The sequence below is a fragment of the Eleginops maclovinus genome, chromosome 13 (assembly GCF_036324505.1).
Source record: "Eleginops maclovinus isolate JMC-PN-2008 ecotype Puerto Natales chromosome 13, JC_Emac_rtc_rv5, whole genome shotgun sequence".
Taxonomy (NCBI): Eukaryota; Metazoa; Chordata; class Actinopteri; order Perciformes; family Eleginopidae; genus Eleginops; species Eleginops maclovinus.
This window is the reverse complement of record NC_086361.1, coordinates 9,655,594-9,672,514: the sequence shown is the minus strand read 5'-3', so window position 1 is coordinate 9,672,514 and position 16,921 is coordinate 9,655,594. Positions and strand designations below refer to the sequence as shown.

General features: G+C 41.4%; 1 protein-coding gene across 1 annotated transcript in view; it reads right to left on the bottom strand.

Annotated features, from left to right (window-relative positions):
• Positions 1-376: 376 nt before the first annotated feature.
• The window catches only part of sdc2 (syndecan 2), a 42,739-nt gene continuing 26,194 nt past the window's right edge, over positions 377-16,921 (bottom strand). Inside the window, exons 2-5 of the mRNA XM_063899907.1 lie at positions 8,264-8,378; positions 7,351-7,523; positions 5,182-5,311; positions 377-2,777 (exon numbers count right to left, since the gene is read on the bottom strand). Of these exons, the coding sequence (XP_063755977.1) occupies positions 2,614-2,777; positions 5,182-5,311; positions 7,351-7,523; positions 8,264-8,378 (582 nt within the window). The 3' untranslated portion in view covers positions 377-2,613. The remainder of the gene's footprint in view (positions 2,778-5,181; positions 5,312-7,350; positions 7,524-8,263; positions 8,379-16,921) is intronic.

Sequence of the window (16,921 nt, the reverse complement as noted above, 5' to 3'; positions counted from 1 at the left end):
TTATAATTCCCTAAAGCCTATTGCAACACCTTAAAATTGCATGTTTTGTTTGACTGACAGATGAACATTTTGTAAGCGTATTTACAGTAAGAGAGAAACATACAGCGATCCCTCTCAGCTGCTACAAAGGAATAGATATTTCTAATCCATTGTAAAAACTATTGATTTATTACATTGATCTGGTCCCATATAGTAGCAGTTTTTTACTGGCTGGAAACAATAAACCACCAATGAGAGGTGAAATCACAGCAGAGGTTGCAAAAGGTTCAAGCTTTCTGCATCAGTGCCGATTCACCACGATACTTCATTGATTTCAAAGATCGACAGAGATAGGGAAACCAGGCGTGTTGATAAAAACATGACACAGGCGGCTGGATATTAGGCCACAATGTTTATTCAGTAGTGTTGTTTCAACTTATAGGTACAATACTGTCAGCTTTTGTAAGACTAAAAAAAAGTTACCATTACAGTCATCCATGCTCACAGAATGCCAGTCAAGTCGTTTACACCCCTCCTGTGTGTTCACACACCCGCCTCATGCTCACCTTGAGCAAGTACATTTCCAAATGGTAGGCACTTTGAAGGTTTAAAACATTTGTGAATATACATTTATATATATTTATATATCTTTTCATATACTAATAAGCAATTGGACTCAAAGGTCAGGTCTCCTACTAGAGAGAAAAACAACTAAAAGAGTGAAGAGAAAAAGAGGAAGAGGAAACAACATGATGTGGCCATGGTGGAGGGGCTGGGTCTGAGGGGATGGTGGGAGTAGAAATACTGTGAGTCTTTGGGTTTTTCAGTATAGTTCAGTACCATAGGTGCTAGGAGAAGAGCTGGAAACAGAACAGGAGAAGGGATAGTGGATGACAAGAGGATCACAGACAGATTTAAAGAAGAGAAGAAGAGATGAGATGAAGAGCTTCGTGTGGGAGATGTTAAGAGTTTAGACGTTTATGTGACACATCTACTTCACAAAACTGTACAGCTGAAAAAGGCAACTTCACAAACCTGCCGGACAACGCACGTGCGTCTCCTAAGAGCAAGTTCAAGTAGACGTAACATAAAAAAAACGACAGTAACTTGTTTTCAAGTGACCTTAACCCATGTGGTGTAGCTACGTGGCTATTTTGCAAGTAGCCTTATATGCGTTCAACCTCAGGTTTTAAACCTGGTAAACAAACTCTAAACAGAAGCTCTTTTGAAATGCTGCACTGACCACTAAATAAAAACACAGCCTTCAATGTGAGTGTCTTTTCAAAGACTATTCAGATGTAACACTGGAGTCTGTGTAGCCTTATTTATCAATCCCTGTGAGAGAAACTAGGTTTCTTGCACTGGGGGTGGGGGGGGGGGTGTTGTTTGCTGCAGAGGTATGTGCTCTGCATGTGGGGATTGGGCCCTGGCCGTGTGTGTTTGTGTCCAAGCAGGAGCAGGCCTACAGTGAGCAGATCTTTGGGCCTACAGCATCAACACTGGGACAGGGACAAAAAAACCAGGCTACACGGGTGGCTAAAGGAGAATGGGGGGAGAGTGGGGGGAATCAACTGGCCGTGCTCCAATCTGATTAAAAAGAAGGTGGTGGTGAAGGAGGCGAGGGTAAACAGAGAAGCAGGGGGAGATGTTAGGGTGCTAGCATGGTTTGGGTGCAGGGACTAAACTCAAGCGACAGATTGGGGAGGGAGGTGGCTATGGGCCAAAAACACCACAAGCCACAGAGAGAAAACGTCACCCCAAAACACTCCACATACACTCCAAGCTGCACGATAGCAGTGGGAAGCAGAAAGCAGTGAATGTGCGATCTGGGAGAGAATGCATTTAAATAGAAAAGAATTTCAGCGAGACATGAAACAGAAGCGAGAGTTGTGATTTTTCTCGAGCCTTGACACGCTTATTTTTATCTTTTAAAGACCTGTTCCTGGTTTGTAAATAAAACGCTGTTGAAAAAAAGAAGAGAAATAAAAGGCTACACTGAGAAGAGAACAAACAAAAAAAACAAGACAAAATGAAACGGTCACGGTTTGACTAAAAACTGATGTGAGAGCAAATAATAAACATTGTAACGTGAAGGGAGGACATTTACATTGACCGTTAACGGCGTTAATATGAAGACCAAAGAGCTTCATCAAAACTACAAAGGCATTTTTTTAACATCAGAGAAAAGATAAATTAATGTAATACACCTTTAGAGATCAACAACAGACATGCTAGGACAAAAGAAAAAGAAAAAAAGAAAGTTGGATTGACAGAATAATTCAATTCTATTATGTCCACGTTTACATTTTCTCCTTACAAATAACACACTGCTACAGTTAAAGTAGTCAGCGACCGGAAACCGCTCCTTTGACAGGAGACAGATGCGATACGTTTCCTCGCCTTTACAGATCCTGATTTTTTTGTTGTTTTTCAGCCTTTTCAAATAATACACAAAATGTTTAAATACACTTGAGATTTGCCATAAAATGAGAAATGCTTGGTTTTCATTTTTTTTTTAAGAACAAAGAAAAGGTCTTAATTACAATACTCTATGCCAAAGCTTTCCTTTATGCTATCTTTCCTTGATTTTCTTGTTTTTGTGTGAACAGGTTTGCTGAGGACTGTTGGTTGGTTTTATGCGTAAAACTCCTTGGTTGGGGCCTTCTGGTAGGCGGCGCCGGAGGGTTTCCTCTCCCCCAGATCGTAGCTGCCCTCGTCCTTCTTCCTCATGCGGTAGACCAGGAGGAGGATGAGGAAGATGGCGAACAGGAAGCCGATCACGCCGCCGGCAATAACAGCTGAGAGAGGAACAGACAGAAAGGTAAGGGAACTCTCAATGATCAGAAAGTCAAGATCAATGCATACTAAGGATGAGACTGTGAATAAACCCAGCCATCTCCTGATAGTCTAAAATAAACTCTGTGTTGTGCAATCGATTACCACACAGTTCATTTTAGCAACCGTCTCAATACTAACGCAATTCCCCGGCCAATTATCAAAATCGACGGGTTAAATGTTGTGAAACCAAGAGGCAATTGTCTGAGCTGAGTGTTGACATTAGTGCTGTTACTTCATGTCAGTGGGAAAACCCTTTCCTTCATCTTGCAAAGGTTCATTTCACTTCTTCCAGTGTGCGAGGGTATTAAGACTCCAATTCTTGATTGGTTCACAGAGCCAGGTTTTCCCAATGGTGGATGATTCAACTCAAGCTGTATTACAATAAGGGATTGGGTCTCAAGAGAAAGAAGCTAAAGGCTTGGTTCATTTGCTACATAGTCGGGCAAATAAAACCAATGGGGACAAACACACAGCAATCAGTCCACCATGTCATTAACTACATCCTAAAGTTGCTCATCAAATGGCTGATAATTCATCTCAAAACCTAAATATTGCCAAGGATCCAACCATAAGAAGACGTTGCACTAATTTACCTTATCTGATTTGTAATTTTCTAAGTGAATATTTGACATGTGACATTATTTGCATGATCTGTTGGCAAATTTACTTTCAACATTTTTCATGAAATGACCTGTTATAGTGATTTTACAGTGTTATAGCACGATAAGCCTTCTAGTTTGGATAATTCTCTTGTATTGGAAGAGATTGAAGCAGATTGTCACAGGAATGTGGGACAGGTGGGACTTGCTATTAGTTAATGATGCCACACCAGAGGAGCAAGTGTGAGATATTTGCTGTTTTGGACTCTTCTAACAATTGTGATGGTTATTTGAGATTTATGTGAGATTGAAATATTGTTGTACCCTACACTTTGTATCCAAACCTCCTGTTAAGAACACATTTTTTAACCAATAGGCCAACAGTGGTTTAACATGAGGTGTAATTTGAATAAAATGTGCCCCCCTGCTCCAGTTTCGACCCCCACTAATGCTCCTAATACGCCACATGGGCTTATTTCACTCTCCGTTTCCAATTATGCCCAGATCCTCGTCGCTTTCTAATCTGTTTAGGGTCTCTCCCGGTGCTACAATCCGCCCTCTGCTCCACTTTACGTTTCCACACACATGTTGACCGGCCCCATGGCCTCATGGGTAAACATCCTGGCAAACAACCAGCTGCTGAGCTACAAGAAGCAGTAATGCAATGCCGAGCAAATAAATGAAAATTAGATCAACGGCAATTCTTTTCATGGAAGTCATACAGGAGAGGAAGAGTAATGGTTATATAGTAAGAAGGGCAAAGAGAGCAGAGGAGAGATAATGGAGTTTAATTATTATACGTATTTACAGGCCATTATTTCACTGGCAATGCTCACTATCCTGGAACAATGTGCACTAAAACAAATGAGACTGTCAATAGGAGAGATGTTGTCTAACTGATGCTGTCCTGGTTTGTCCTCGCTGATGTTGTTCCTGCACGTTGCCAGCACCAGATGGATATCACAACAGTGAAAGTGAGGTGCCAATCAATGTTCTCCTCAGACACGTCGGGGAAGAGAGGCGGCACTACAGAGTCATCAGAGAGGAGTGTGATTTTCACTCGGATAATTTCCCTTCCTCCCTCTTTTATTTATTCAAAGCGACGCACACTTTAATTGCCCACAACACTGTGAACTCTGCCAGGTCCCGCAGAGGGACGCAGATGGAGTTTATTACAGATGATTATTTTGAGAAGTGTATAAGGTGGTAAACCTAAGGGGATTTATTGTGTTTGCCATTCACTCTAAATATGCTGACATTTTGTTACGAATAAGAATTTGAGAACGATAACATAGCAAGTTCAATAAACGCCCCCAAAATGCATCAAATAATGAATTGCTGGAACAGAAAAACACCTTAATTATGGGATAAAATATTAAGAAATAGTTTGACATTTTGGTAATAGGCTTTCTTGTTGAGTTAATTACACCCTGCTATGCAATAAATATAAAGCCAAGACTAATGTAGCTTAGCCTTAAGGCTGGAAACAGGAGAAACCTGGCTCTGACCACAATCATTTTGTCTGTTATAACTTAGCTATTCCCTCCTCCCTGGTGCTATCAATCATCCAATCAAAGTCATCAAATCTGTGCTCAGCTCCACATAAATCTGACCTGGGCATCGTCTCTGATGTAAACCTGATATACAATCTATTGTCCAAATGTTTAAAGAAATGCCTTTATTTAGAACACAAACCAGAGGCAAGCAAATAGTAGGAAATTCCCTACCTACTAAGGTACTTTTTGCGCTTCATTTTGACACATACCTGCCAACACCTCTGTCCTCTGGAAAAGGTTTTCAGTGCGGACCTCGACGGGCTCCTTGGGTGAGCCGGGGGCGCTAGTTGTACTAGTCATCTGGTTCCTCTGCACGTCCTCTGTAACTGGCACTGGTGCCTGAATGAGAACACATGGTTTAGTCTTCACTGGCAGCTGACGCTTATGTTCTGTGTTAAAAAGTGGACTTAGGTTTGCTGAAGTGTTATGGCATGATCCTTGAATTCCTGTAAGTATTTTAGAAATAGCTTGACATGTTTTGAAATATTCTTCTTTGCTTTTTAGTTTTTAAAGTAAGTTGATGCTACAATAAGCTCAGAAATGTACATCATATTGTAGTGATATGTAAGTTATATCTGGCCCGCATGTTTAATCTCTACAAATCTTACAGGAGGTTATATTGTGGACTATTTCTTAGCCGGGTTCAGTCATTTCTGTAATTGTTTTCTTCACCGCAAACTTAACAAGCAACCAGTGAAAGTTACGTTTCCCGCCAAGAAATATTCCCACAACAATAAATATATAAACAACAACATATAATGTGTCCAATACTAAGCTTTAGAGGTTAAGAGACATTTTAGGAGAAAAAAGCATTCACTTTTCAGTTTTTATGCTAAGCTAAGCTAACAGAACCCGGCCAGTAAATCCTATAGCGTCTGGTAAGGGAGAAAAAATGAAAAAAATCCAGATTGACAAAAATATCAGTTCAACACCTGAGTTTTTCTTGGGGTCAAGGAAAAGGAGCAAAGTATCTGGGCCCCTTGTGTCCTGTGGGCAGGGTGCAAAAGTCCCAAATGGAACTGGGCCAGTGTATTTGGCTAAGGAGGTAGTGGTGACAGAGGCAAGACGGGGAAAATGGAACTGGGCCAGTAAGGCTTGGCTTTGGGTTAGAGACCATGACGACTAATCCCGAACAGATGTACTATCCCGTACAGTGCAGTAAGAGTGCATCCCACAGAAGTGAGATCTAGGATGCTTCCAAAATATGTGATTATGTCGGAAAGGGATGTAATCCTCCACGATTTGCAATGGAGCGAAAACATTGAGAATTGACGTGACCACTTGATCTTTATTCTGAAAGCGACCTCATGGCTCTGTCATCACTGGGGATCTAATGACATACTGGGTCAGCTGAAGACACACTGAGTCGCTCTCTGCATTGTGTCTTAATACCTAAAGCATATGGCCAGAGGTAAACATGTTCCTTGATTCATGTAATGTTTCATATAATTTGAAAACGTTGCTCCTTTGCTTTGATAATCAATACAACCCTCATACGTTGATGCTAAAAACGAAACTAAAGCCAGGAGATGGTTATCCAAACTCGACATAAAGACTTATGCTAAGCTAACTTTCCCCTAGTTTCAGCTTCATATATAAGGGTTAGGGTTATTTTAAATAATTTAATGTTATCAATTGATTTCAAACTAGCTTTAACCAAAATCCTCAGCCATCTGATCGACCAAGCAGATAAAACAACAAACAATCTTTTCATTGACATCATATCTTCATCATTGTAGTTTTTAAAACGTATTTTTAACATGAGCCCTGCAAAAAACTTCAGTCAGCCTCATATCAGCTCATAACATATACAGCTCCGGAAAAAATCAAGAGACCAAATTGTTCTTAAATCTTATCTCTACATGTCTATAGTCTTTGAATTCCTTCCTGGTACTATTACAACTGTAAATATTTGAGAAATAACTTGATATGTTTTGAAATATTATTTTTTGCTTTTTAGTTTTTAGAGTTAGACAAGTAGTTAGGGTCCCCATTTAATAAGGACTTGCCACCAATTAGCTTAGCTTATCCTAAAGAGTGAAAATTGGGAAAAGATGAATAGACCATTTAAAAAAAACATCTATATCTCTACATGTATGGCAGCCATTCCAGTGTCTGTTGAATTCCAACAGAGAAACATTTTCAGTAGTTTATAGAATACAATAAAAAATAAACAACTCATTTAACTCAAAGACATATCTATAAATAATAAAACAAGTGAAACTGAGAATGCTGAAGTGGTCTGTAAATCATTATCAGGCTACAGAAATAAATGCTGACTACACGTTTGGAAACAAGTACATTTTTAAACTGTGGTCCCATTTGTTTTTGCTGGATCAGACTCAAAACTCCAGTATCAGTTGGGCTGTTCTCCTTACCTCTGTTCTGAACGGTTTCCTGGGTGTGAAGTCTCTTTCCCTGACCGTGGCTATCTCCACCCTGGGGGTGAAATCTTTGGTGGAGTCCTGGGTGGGTTCTGCTGCATTGGGCTCGATATAAACCATACTGACAGTCACTGTTTCCTCCTCTCTCACCACTTCTTCACCTCCACCTGGGAGAAAGAGGGGGACAGGGAAAACATTTCTCTTAATTTAAAGGCAAAGGGAAAAGTGTGTGTAGGGAGAGAATTTCAATAGATGCAAAAATTCAGTCAAAATGTAGAGATAATGTTGTGGATTTGTACAGATTGGCGTTCATGCTATCAAAATATAATACCAAACCTACTTTCAGAGTCTTTTGATCTAAATTTGATGCATTTTCTTTTTACAGTTTCATACTCATACATAATACAGAGTGGAGTACAAGGGGGATATTCACAGTAGTGGAAGGGCTATTGTCCTCTTTTTACCTAGCATGACCTTCTCTCAGTATAGTTACACAACTCTCTCAGAGAGCAGTTACATCTGACCAATGAATGACGGTTGTTAAGGTGCTTGAAGCCGGCACAGCAAAAGGAGCTAATAAAAAACGACATGTAAAATTTGCAGACTTCCCCATGGCAGTCTGGGTGACAAGGCAATCTCAATTAAAATCTAGTGAGAGAAAGACAGAGGCGGAGATGGAAAGAATAGACAAAGAGAATAAGAGACAGGGGAGAGATAAAGACGACGGAGGGGGGTAGTGACACTTCAGTCTGCTGCTGAAGGATGGAAAATTGCTACAGCTACCTGCAGTAGACTTGAAAATGAATGTCATAACGCTTCTGGGTAATTGCCTGCTGAGCTTGCAAATTTGTCTGTATCTTCACCCAAGACTGAGAGTATGTGCGAGTGTCCGGGGGATGGATCTTACCTGAGCCAGACCCTGAGTTAAAGTCATCGTCGTCTTCAGGGTAGTAACCTCCTGAGCCTGTGTCGTCAAGGTACAAGTCGTCAGCCTGAGAGGAAGTCTTGGCTGCGTCTGCTATCTGCGAAACCACAAGATAACAAGGAAGAGCGTGTTAATCCATAAGTCTGTTAACAGAAGGACTCGTGAAGTGTTTGATTCTGATCACATCCACTGAAGACCTTGACTATTTCCACTTCCAACGTCTGAATATTAATGAACAGTCTAGTGGTTAAGTTTGTATTTGTGCTACTAAATCCTTTATTGAAACATCTTTGCTTTCAGCAACACTTCACTACATGATTATCTTAAAAAACACTCTGTGTGTGGGTATGTCCTTTGCATATCTCAAGAACTGTTCTTCCAATATTTTTCACACTTGGCAGATTAATTGCTGACAATCCCAGAACTTGCAGATTCAAAGTTCACTTTCAGGTATTCATAATCAGTGCTCTGTGCAGCAGTTTCGACAGGCTTTGGGGCTCTGTTGATGCATGTTGTTCCCAGCTGGTCCGTTCAGGCTGCAGCTAATTGACAGCAGTTCATATCTGCTGCTGAAAGCTTGATAAAAGTACAACACAACTGTAGTTAAGATTCCTTTATTCAACTAGAACAAGCCTTCTGGAAAAAAGGCTGTTGGTGCAAAATGAAATGTCGTTGTGACTCAACGTGTAAATGTCACCTGCTGGTGCTGAAGAAACACCCAAGGGGGTTGAATACATTATATGGGGAATACAAATCAGATCAACAGAATTAATTCCAGAGCCACACAGCGCGTGGCTAAACACACCGTTTCATTTAATCTGACTTAAGTGATGCACAGCTCAGTGTTTTCTCTAAGCTGGGTAACGGGGGCGCTGTGCCCTCTTACTTTCGGCTTGGGCCCTCATACCAAAATGCAGATTTTCCCATATAATGCTCAAATGATGCCACTGATTATTTGTTGTTTGAGGTGCAATAAATGACTCAGCAGCTTCAAAACACGAAGGAAATATATTTTTTTGCGCTTCGCTCTAATAATGCATTATTTCCGTCTGGAAGTTGGCGGGGCTTTAATTTTGTCCGGAAGTGACGTAAGCACCTTCATATTATTCTAGTAAAAACCCTGCAGGTGACTGTCCAATCACAACATGTAACTCCTCCCACATCACTGTTGTCCAAACAACAAGCCTGAGTGGTGGGAATGTTTGTGTTCTGGCTCAATGGAGTGATTGGCTGAACAGCCCACCGTTTTAACAGAGCCTGTTTGTTTTAAAAACACTTCCTCTCACGGCGTGTAAGTCGAGACTTTAACGATAAATAAGATAAGAGCCGGATGTATGCTGGACACTAACGCATAGCAGCTGTTTTACTGAGTGTGTGTGGAGCATGTAACTATTTATATGTTGTGTTGAGTGTGTGTGAAGTTAGGCTGAGTGTGTGTGACCGGAATAGCTATAACGCATCCATGGCAACATCTATTCAACTCCTATTCACCAATCTGTAGCTGTACCCTTCTCTACTGATAGTCCTGCTTTAGAAAAAAAAGAGCATAAAGAGAGACCCCCCCCCCCCCCCCCCCCCCGCACACACAATATGTCATCCGTGTGTGTGTGTGTGTGTGTGTGTGTGTGTGTGTGGTGTGAGTGTGTGTGTGTGTGTGTGTGTGTGTGTGTTCCAGCTCTGTTTTGCAGATAAACCCCAGGCTGAATGAGGGTAGATTGGAGAAAGTAATCACTTGGCTTGACAGGAAATAAGAGGTTTTTTTTGTTGTTAAGGACAAGAAATACGCATCCTGTGAGAAAGCCAAGTAAACTGGAGAGTTAAGAAACATTATGGTTTGGGAATTCTTGTTTGGTATGGAAAAAAGAAGGTAAGGCTAACCATAAAATATATACTAACAAAATAAAATCCATCACACTTTTCAATAGCCTATAGATTCTTCTTAAAAGCGTGTTGTCTCAAAAATATCCAAATTAAAATCAAATCCATTTGTATAGAGCAGCTAATACTCTCAATACTAATACTTTTATACATGACTAAATAAATCAATTACGTTTGCAGGCAAGCTTCCTGTTAAATAATGTTAGCAATAAAATCAAAAACTGAGAAAAGGCCTCCCTGGTTTACGTCTCTGCCGCATTTCTGAAATGTAAATCACATTTGCTTTGTATTCTGATGTGAGTGTGTTCAGTCATTCTTTTAAGTCATTGTCTATGCATATGTGTGTTTGTCTGGAGTAATGAAAGAGAGGCCTTGCACTCTCCATTACAAAGAGGCAGGGAGAACACACAGCTAACAACAGAGTGAAAGAGCAAAAAAAAAAAAGGGAAGACAGAGGCGAGATGAAACAGAACAATACGCATCTCCAGCTCTGCTCTCCCAACTGCCTCTGACTTCTGGAAGAAAGGCCTTTCACCGCTGAACCCCCCTGATCAAAGGGAGAATTTGTTCAAAGCAACTTTATCTTAACCTCTGCTGCCTTCTTCTGCTCCAAACACAACCCCCCCCCCCCCACACACACACACACACTCCCCTGCCCCCCTTTCTATCATTGCAAACCAATTCACCGGTCCACAGGTCTTTATGCATTGGCGATACGAGGCACAATGGCCCGAAAGAAGGCAGGCCACAGATCAGCTGCTGACAAAGGACACTAATGAGATAGAGGCCACACACACGCATGCATGAGTGGATATGTTTTACAAATGTATGCAAGCATTCACTGATTCATTGATTATGCATACATTAGAGGGAGCAATTGAGCATGTAACAGGACACTGCGCGCACACACACACACACACACACACACACACACATATGCATGGAAACGTGTGAGGAAATGCTTAACGAGCTAAGGATTCACTATGAAGCTTCAACTCCCCTCTGGCCAATTTAACATAGATTAAATGAATAAATGAGGATACGCAAAATCAGGAAGCCAAACCTTTTTTGTTCTATAGCCAGGAATCCCTTAAGATAAAATATAAGATGTTCAAATTATTATTTATCTCATTATCGATTGATCTAGTGATTATTTTGTTGATGTAACAATGAATCATGTGTCCAAAAGTTAACAAAATGAGCCATGCTATCTGTTTCCAAACGTGTTCAGTCTTAATGCTAAGCTAAGCTAAGCTAAGCTAAGCTAACCGGCTACTTGTACTAAGGAGATGAACAATGTATCTAACCTATAACTCACTGCAACGGAAATGTGCAAATTCCCCACAATGTTTTAACCATTAAAATGAGGACTTATCAAACCAGAAGTCATGCTACTTTCAGATTAGCACCGAGGCACACCAGTGTCCACAGGCTGTTTATTTTAGACTTGCAAGTACACGGACTCACTGCAATCTTCACGTTTCAACACTTCGAACAAAGAGTTTGGATTAGAGAGGTTCAACTGCAAACACCAAATCAGTCCATATCTGAGAGGAGCAAATGGTCTGTTTGACCTCGATAAACTTTACTGACTTAACTTGCCACAAAGAGAAATCTAGCAAAGAGTTGTGTAAACTTGATAAAGTTGTCTTTTTTCTTCCACTTACACAGGTTTGTCTGTACACACAGCAGCTCCGATAAACTTCCTCTCCTTATCAATACATTGGCATTTACAGGTAGTCTCTGCCTTAGGCCCATATCGCAGAGTCTGAGCTGAACCAGACATCAGTCCAGCAACAAATAAAGCAGAGCGGCCGCCGGGAACCAGTCAGCTGACAGAGGCAGCCTCGCAGAAGTCCAGAGTTTGCATGGCCGATTGAGTCTAAGGAGCAATTATCTGGACAGATCCTGCGGTTCTCCATTCAGGGCAGTACGCTTGTAAGATTGATCCAGTTGGTCATTTTTAATCCAACAACTCATCTTTTTTTTCCCTCTGAATGTTGAATGAGAATCTCATCAATTCTACAACCACAATCTTTTGACTCTTCCCTCTTTAAGAAACACCAAAAAGGTATTTTTCTCCCTTCGTTGTCCGTCTAATGTCATATTTAAGTTTTGTGAGCCAGAGAAAATAGAACTTAATATCTGCAGCAACTTAATATTGAACCATAAACAGTTTTTTATAGCAGCAGGGATTAACAAACATTAACAAAGCTTTCTGAAGGATAGTAAAGTTACCTATTGCTGTATGACATTGGTGAGGGATGTATTCCGTTATATGTTATAATCACATTATGCACTCTTATTTTGGAAACATCTCTTGTATAACTAAACTGTATTAGTGAAACAAGCACACAGAACTCAATAATAATCCCGTTAGTTGCCTCCATGTTAAATCATCTAAAATAACACACTCCAGAGTAAAAGAGGTTGACTAATATTTCACTATGACAACCGGTAAAAAAAATGAAGAGCGTCTGCTGGGAATTTCACGCCTCAAAGACTCTCTCAGTATCTCTTAATAAATGAGGCGTAACTTTCCACTACTCTTGCTTTAACAAGTGTCATTTTTCGAGCTCAAGCTGCACACCTCGCAGTGGGTTCTGAAAAAACAGAGCATCGTTGAGAGGGAGGAGGCCTGGGAGCAGACCTGACTAACTGTGCATCAAACACACACAAAGGCACACATTCTCAATGGGACCACACACTGTAATCTGAACATCTTCTCCAGGTTAACTCACACCGTGTGCCAGGCTTCTGAGGCAATGTTCATATTTCACACTTAAGCTTTCTATGTGAAAACAAAGCGCATTCATTTGAATGAGGCCGCTGCCTGAGCGCTTGCCACAAAGCAATTCAATCTGTCAAAGCGCTGTGCTGGCCATCTCAGTTAATCACCATATTTCAAGAGCCATATTTACGCAGAAATTTGCACCAATGACATATAAGAAGATTTGGCAATGTGATACCTTTCCCTTCGCTTTGCGGATCATTCAGACTCATGGTTCTAATACCCACAGGGTTGTTTCTAAACCGGGTAACAGGGGCGCTGTGCTCTCTTACTGTCGGTGTGCGCCCTCATATCAAAATGCTGATTCTCTATGTAAAATGTTAAAGCAATGCCAGAAAACAATATTTCTGTTCGTCGAAAACTGTATAATTACTCCAAAAATATGAAAATCGTGTGAAATAGAGTGTCAGACGGCAGACACGGCTTCGTTTTTCTCCGAAGAAATAGGGGATGGATGTCCGGTGTGTCTGCCGGTGGACGAGAGGCAGTTAGCAGCCTTACACTGAAACTGAGATTTCTAAATTAGAAATTAGAATTCTTTTACTCTCCTTTTTTTCTGCAGAGGAAGTAAAGAAACCGTAACTCAGGATTCATTTGTTGTTTGAGGTACAATATATGACTCAGCAGCTTTAAGACATGAAGAAAGTATTGGATTTCATTTCGCTCTAATAATTTCCACCGGAAAAGTGGTCGGAAGTGACGTTAGTGCCCCCATACTATATATTCCCAGAGAAACCCTTGAATCATATGGGACATTCTGACCATATTAATGGTAGATGTTGTTTAACCCAGTTCCTTTCGTTTTTTATTTTGTGTTTTTATTCGTTCTGAATGTGCGGTGTGCTAATACAAACACATCATTGACCTTTTAAACCTCGAGCGCAAGTTAAATATGGGGTAATTTAACATCATGAAAGAATATTCTAGAGACCAAAGAGTGCTTGACCCCTATACTTTATTTGAAATGTGGATTCTAGTTACACTTAGAATTAGGGTGAATATATAGTGAATTCTCCCATGCACAGTCACACTCTGGGCACTTGCAGACACACCTACACACAGACACAGACACAGACACACACACAGACACAGACACACACACACACACACACACACACGGAAAAAGCCATTTTGACACCCTAACAAGCAGATCCTACATAGTCTGACTAAGCTCAGAGACAGTGAAAGGGACAGACACAGAGAGAGAAAGTGAGCAAGAAGGAGGGCGAGCTGCCATAATGAGCTAGTTGCTAGCCATGTATGCCCTCTATTAGCTGGGAGAAGAGCTGCTGTTACTGGCATGTCTGCCTGCTAATGAACTAATAAGAAGGGGGGGGGGGGTCTCTGTCTGTCCCTCTGGCACTGTCTCTGCTGGACATGTATCCTCGGAGAAGAGCTGCAGACCAGGACTGAACAAAACATCCATGGCAGAGAAGGATTGACTAAGAAGAGGAGAGTGTGAGATAAAGGAAAGAGTGGGGGTGGGCAAATAGTGTGAGAGGATGTAACAGAGAGAGGAGGGGAGGGGGGGAATAACCCACTGCTGCAGACAATCCCGTAGCCTGGAGGTTTCTCTGCTAAAAGCCTGTCAAAGTCTCACTGTCCGTGCAGCAGGGCTTGAAAAGCACTATGTTCAGTCAGGGCGAGTGTGTGTGTGTGTCAGGGTAGTGTTTGCGCACCTCCGTTCTTCCTGACAGAAGATGGATGGAGGTGACGAGGGGGATACGTTTGGAGGAAAATAGAGTCATCTGAACTAACCCTGGGCTCCTGACTTCCTCCTGTTGACACTCCGTTCTCCCTCTCTAACACAACAAATATTAGCTCAACTCCAAGTCACACCGAGGGGGGGGGGGGGGGTAGCGCTCCTCAAAAGGAGTGAAGACACACGAACATCTGCTTGGCCATGAAAGCACCCGCGGGATACATACTGTATGTGCCAACCTACACACACAAACACACGTGTGTGTGTGTGTACACACACACACACACACACACACACACACACACACACACACACACACACACACACACACACACACACAGCAACCGTTATCCAGCTCTCACATCTTAAGGCGTGAGATGAATACACATCATAACAGCAACTTCAGAGAGAGGGGAAATAAATGGGGGGGGGGGGCTGGCAAACAGACTGATCCTGCGTCGGCGGGCTGCCGTCGTCTACGGTTCTTAACCGTTTCCTTAAGCCTACCTCAGAAGTGCACTGTGCTAAGATAGAACAGAGAAATCTAAAACCACCCGTCTGTTTTTTAGGCATAGTGACTCACTGTATAAGTCGTGCTTCACTACCACCCTGCTTTATATTTAATAGTAATACATCTACAGTAGATTCACATTAGCCATTTTAATTCCAAAGATGCCACCTCTCTTTGATTCAAACAATCCTAGTAATTGATGCGATTAGTCCAAACGACACTGCAGTTTTTATAATTGCTTTATCATTCGACTCATTTATCAAGCAAAATGCCAAATATTCTTAAATAGATGCCAATATTTATGGACATTCTTTCGTCATGATAAGTTACATTAGGTGAGACGATTGCTACTGCTCTCATATCTGTACGCTAAAGCTACAGGACGGTTACTGAAAGCAAAGGGCTTTATTACTTGTAAATTCAAATGTTAAAGCAAAAACTTTAAAGAAGGGTTATTTGTCAACTTCTCTCGATTTCATTTTGCTTGGAATCGATTTTTCAGATGAATATAGCTGTTTGAAACTGTTATATAATATACAGAGGTACTTTAGTTTTTCCTGTTTCACTATCATTTATAATTGCATGTTATAGATTATTTTGCCTCTACTGTGTATGTGTTTTCAGTTTGCCAAAATCAAGGTTTTTGAAATGCATACTGTGAAAGCATTTGTCTGGATTGTCTGCCTTGCTCTGTCTTGAGAAATAAATTAGTTCTCATTATCACAATCAGGCAAACCTGCATCTATAAGAGAACTCAATATGTGAAGGGGTGTGTGTGTGTGTGTGTGTGTGTGTGTGAGAGAGAGAGAGCTTGTTAATCCCTAATTAACAAAGTAAAGGTGGCAGATTGGCCTGCTGTCCCTCACTTTATCTGTCCTACTTGGCGTGCTACGGATCCATACACAAGGTCAATACAGCGCCTGTGCTCGGCCCCTTCCCACTCTGCTGTCAACAAACCAAACTCCCTCTGCAGACCCATGCCGCCTCCTCCTCGACCTGGACTTTATCACTGCACCACAGACAGCACACTTAAAAACTGCAGAGAAGAGGAGGGGATATGGGCTGTGACAGGCATTAAAGATGTCCCCCCCCCCCTTACTCCAGAAGAAAAGGGATACAGTTTTCTAAAGTGGTGAACTGGAGTTGCCAAGTAGGCCAGGCTGTCCTGAAAGTATTTGTCCTCACTCTGAATTTCCTTTTTTTATTTCTTGGGTAATCCTAAAACATGTATTGTGTTGTTGTTACTGGATTCAATTAAGTGTAGTTTCTGAGATTTATGTCACATCCTTTTGCTATTGCTGAATTATAAGAAGTAGAGGTATGAAAAGCAGCTGGAAACATGATGGCGTTGTCATTAGAGACGGTGGAAATAAATCAGGATAGGAAGACATTCAAACATTAAATCTATGCCGGAACACCTGCTGATGGCTCTAGTGGCATGACAGAGAGAAAGAGAGGTCTCAGCATGTGTGTGGGGGGGGGAGTTGTTTGGAAAATGTAAATACGAGCAGAGCAGGCAGTAACAGCCACCTTGGAGAGGATGTCCAAACTGTAGGCCAGGGAAAAAAAGTCTGTGTGTGTCGGCCTTTGTGCTCTTTGAACCCACTCTAACTTTTATTGCCCTCCCAGGGATCATAATAAGGAACTAATTGATAGTCTTTGAGCCGTGGGCTAAGGACAGGGGGGAGTTCCTGCAGGAAGTCAACACAAATCAAACTCTCTCTCTGAGCCCTTAAGGTCTGGAGCTGCTCCAGACGA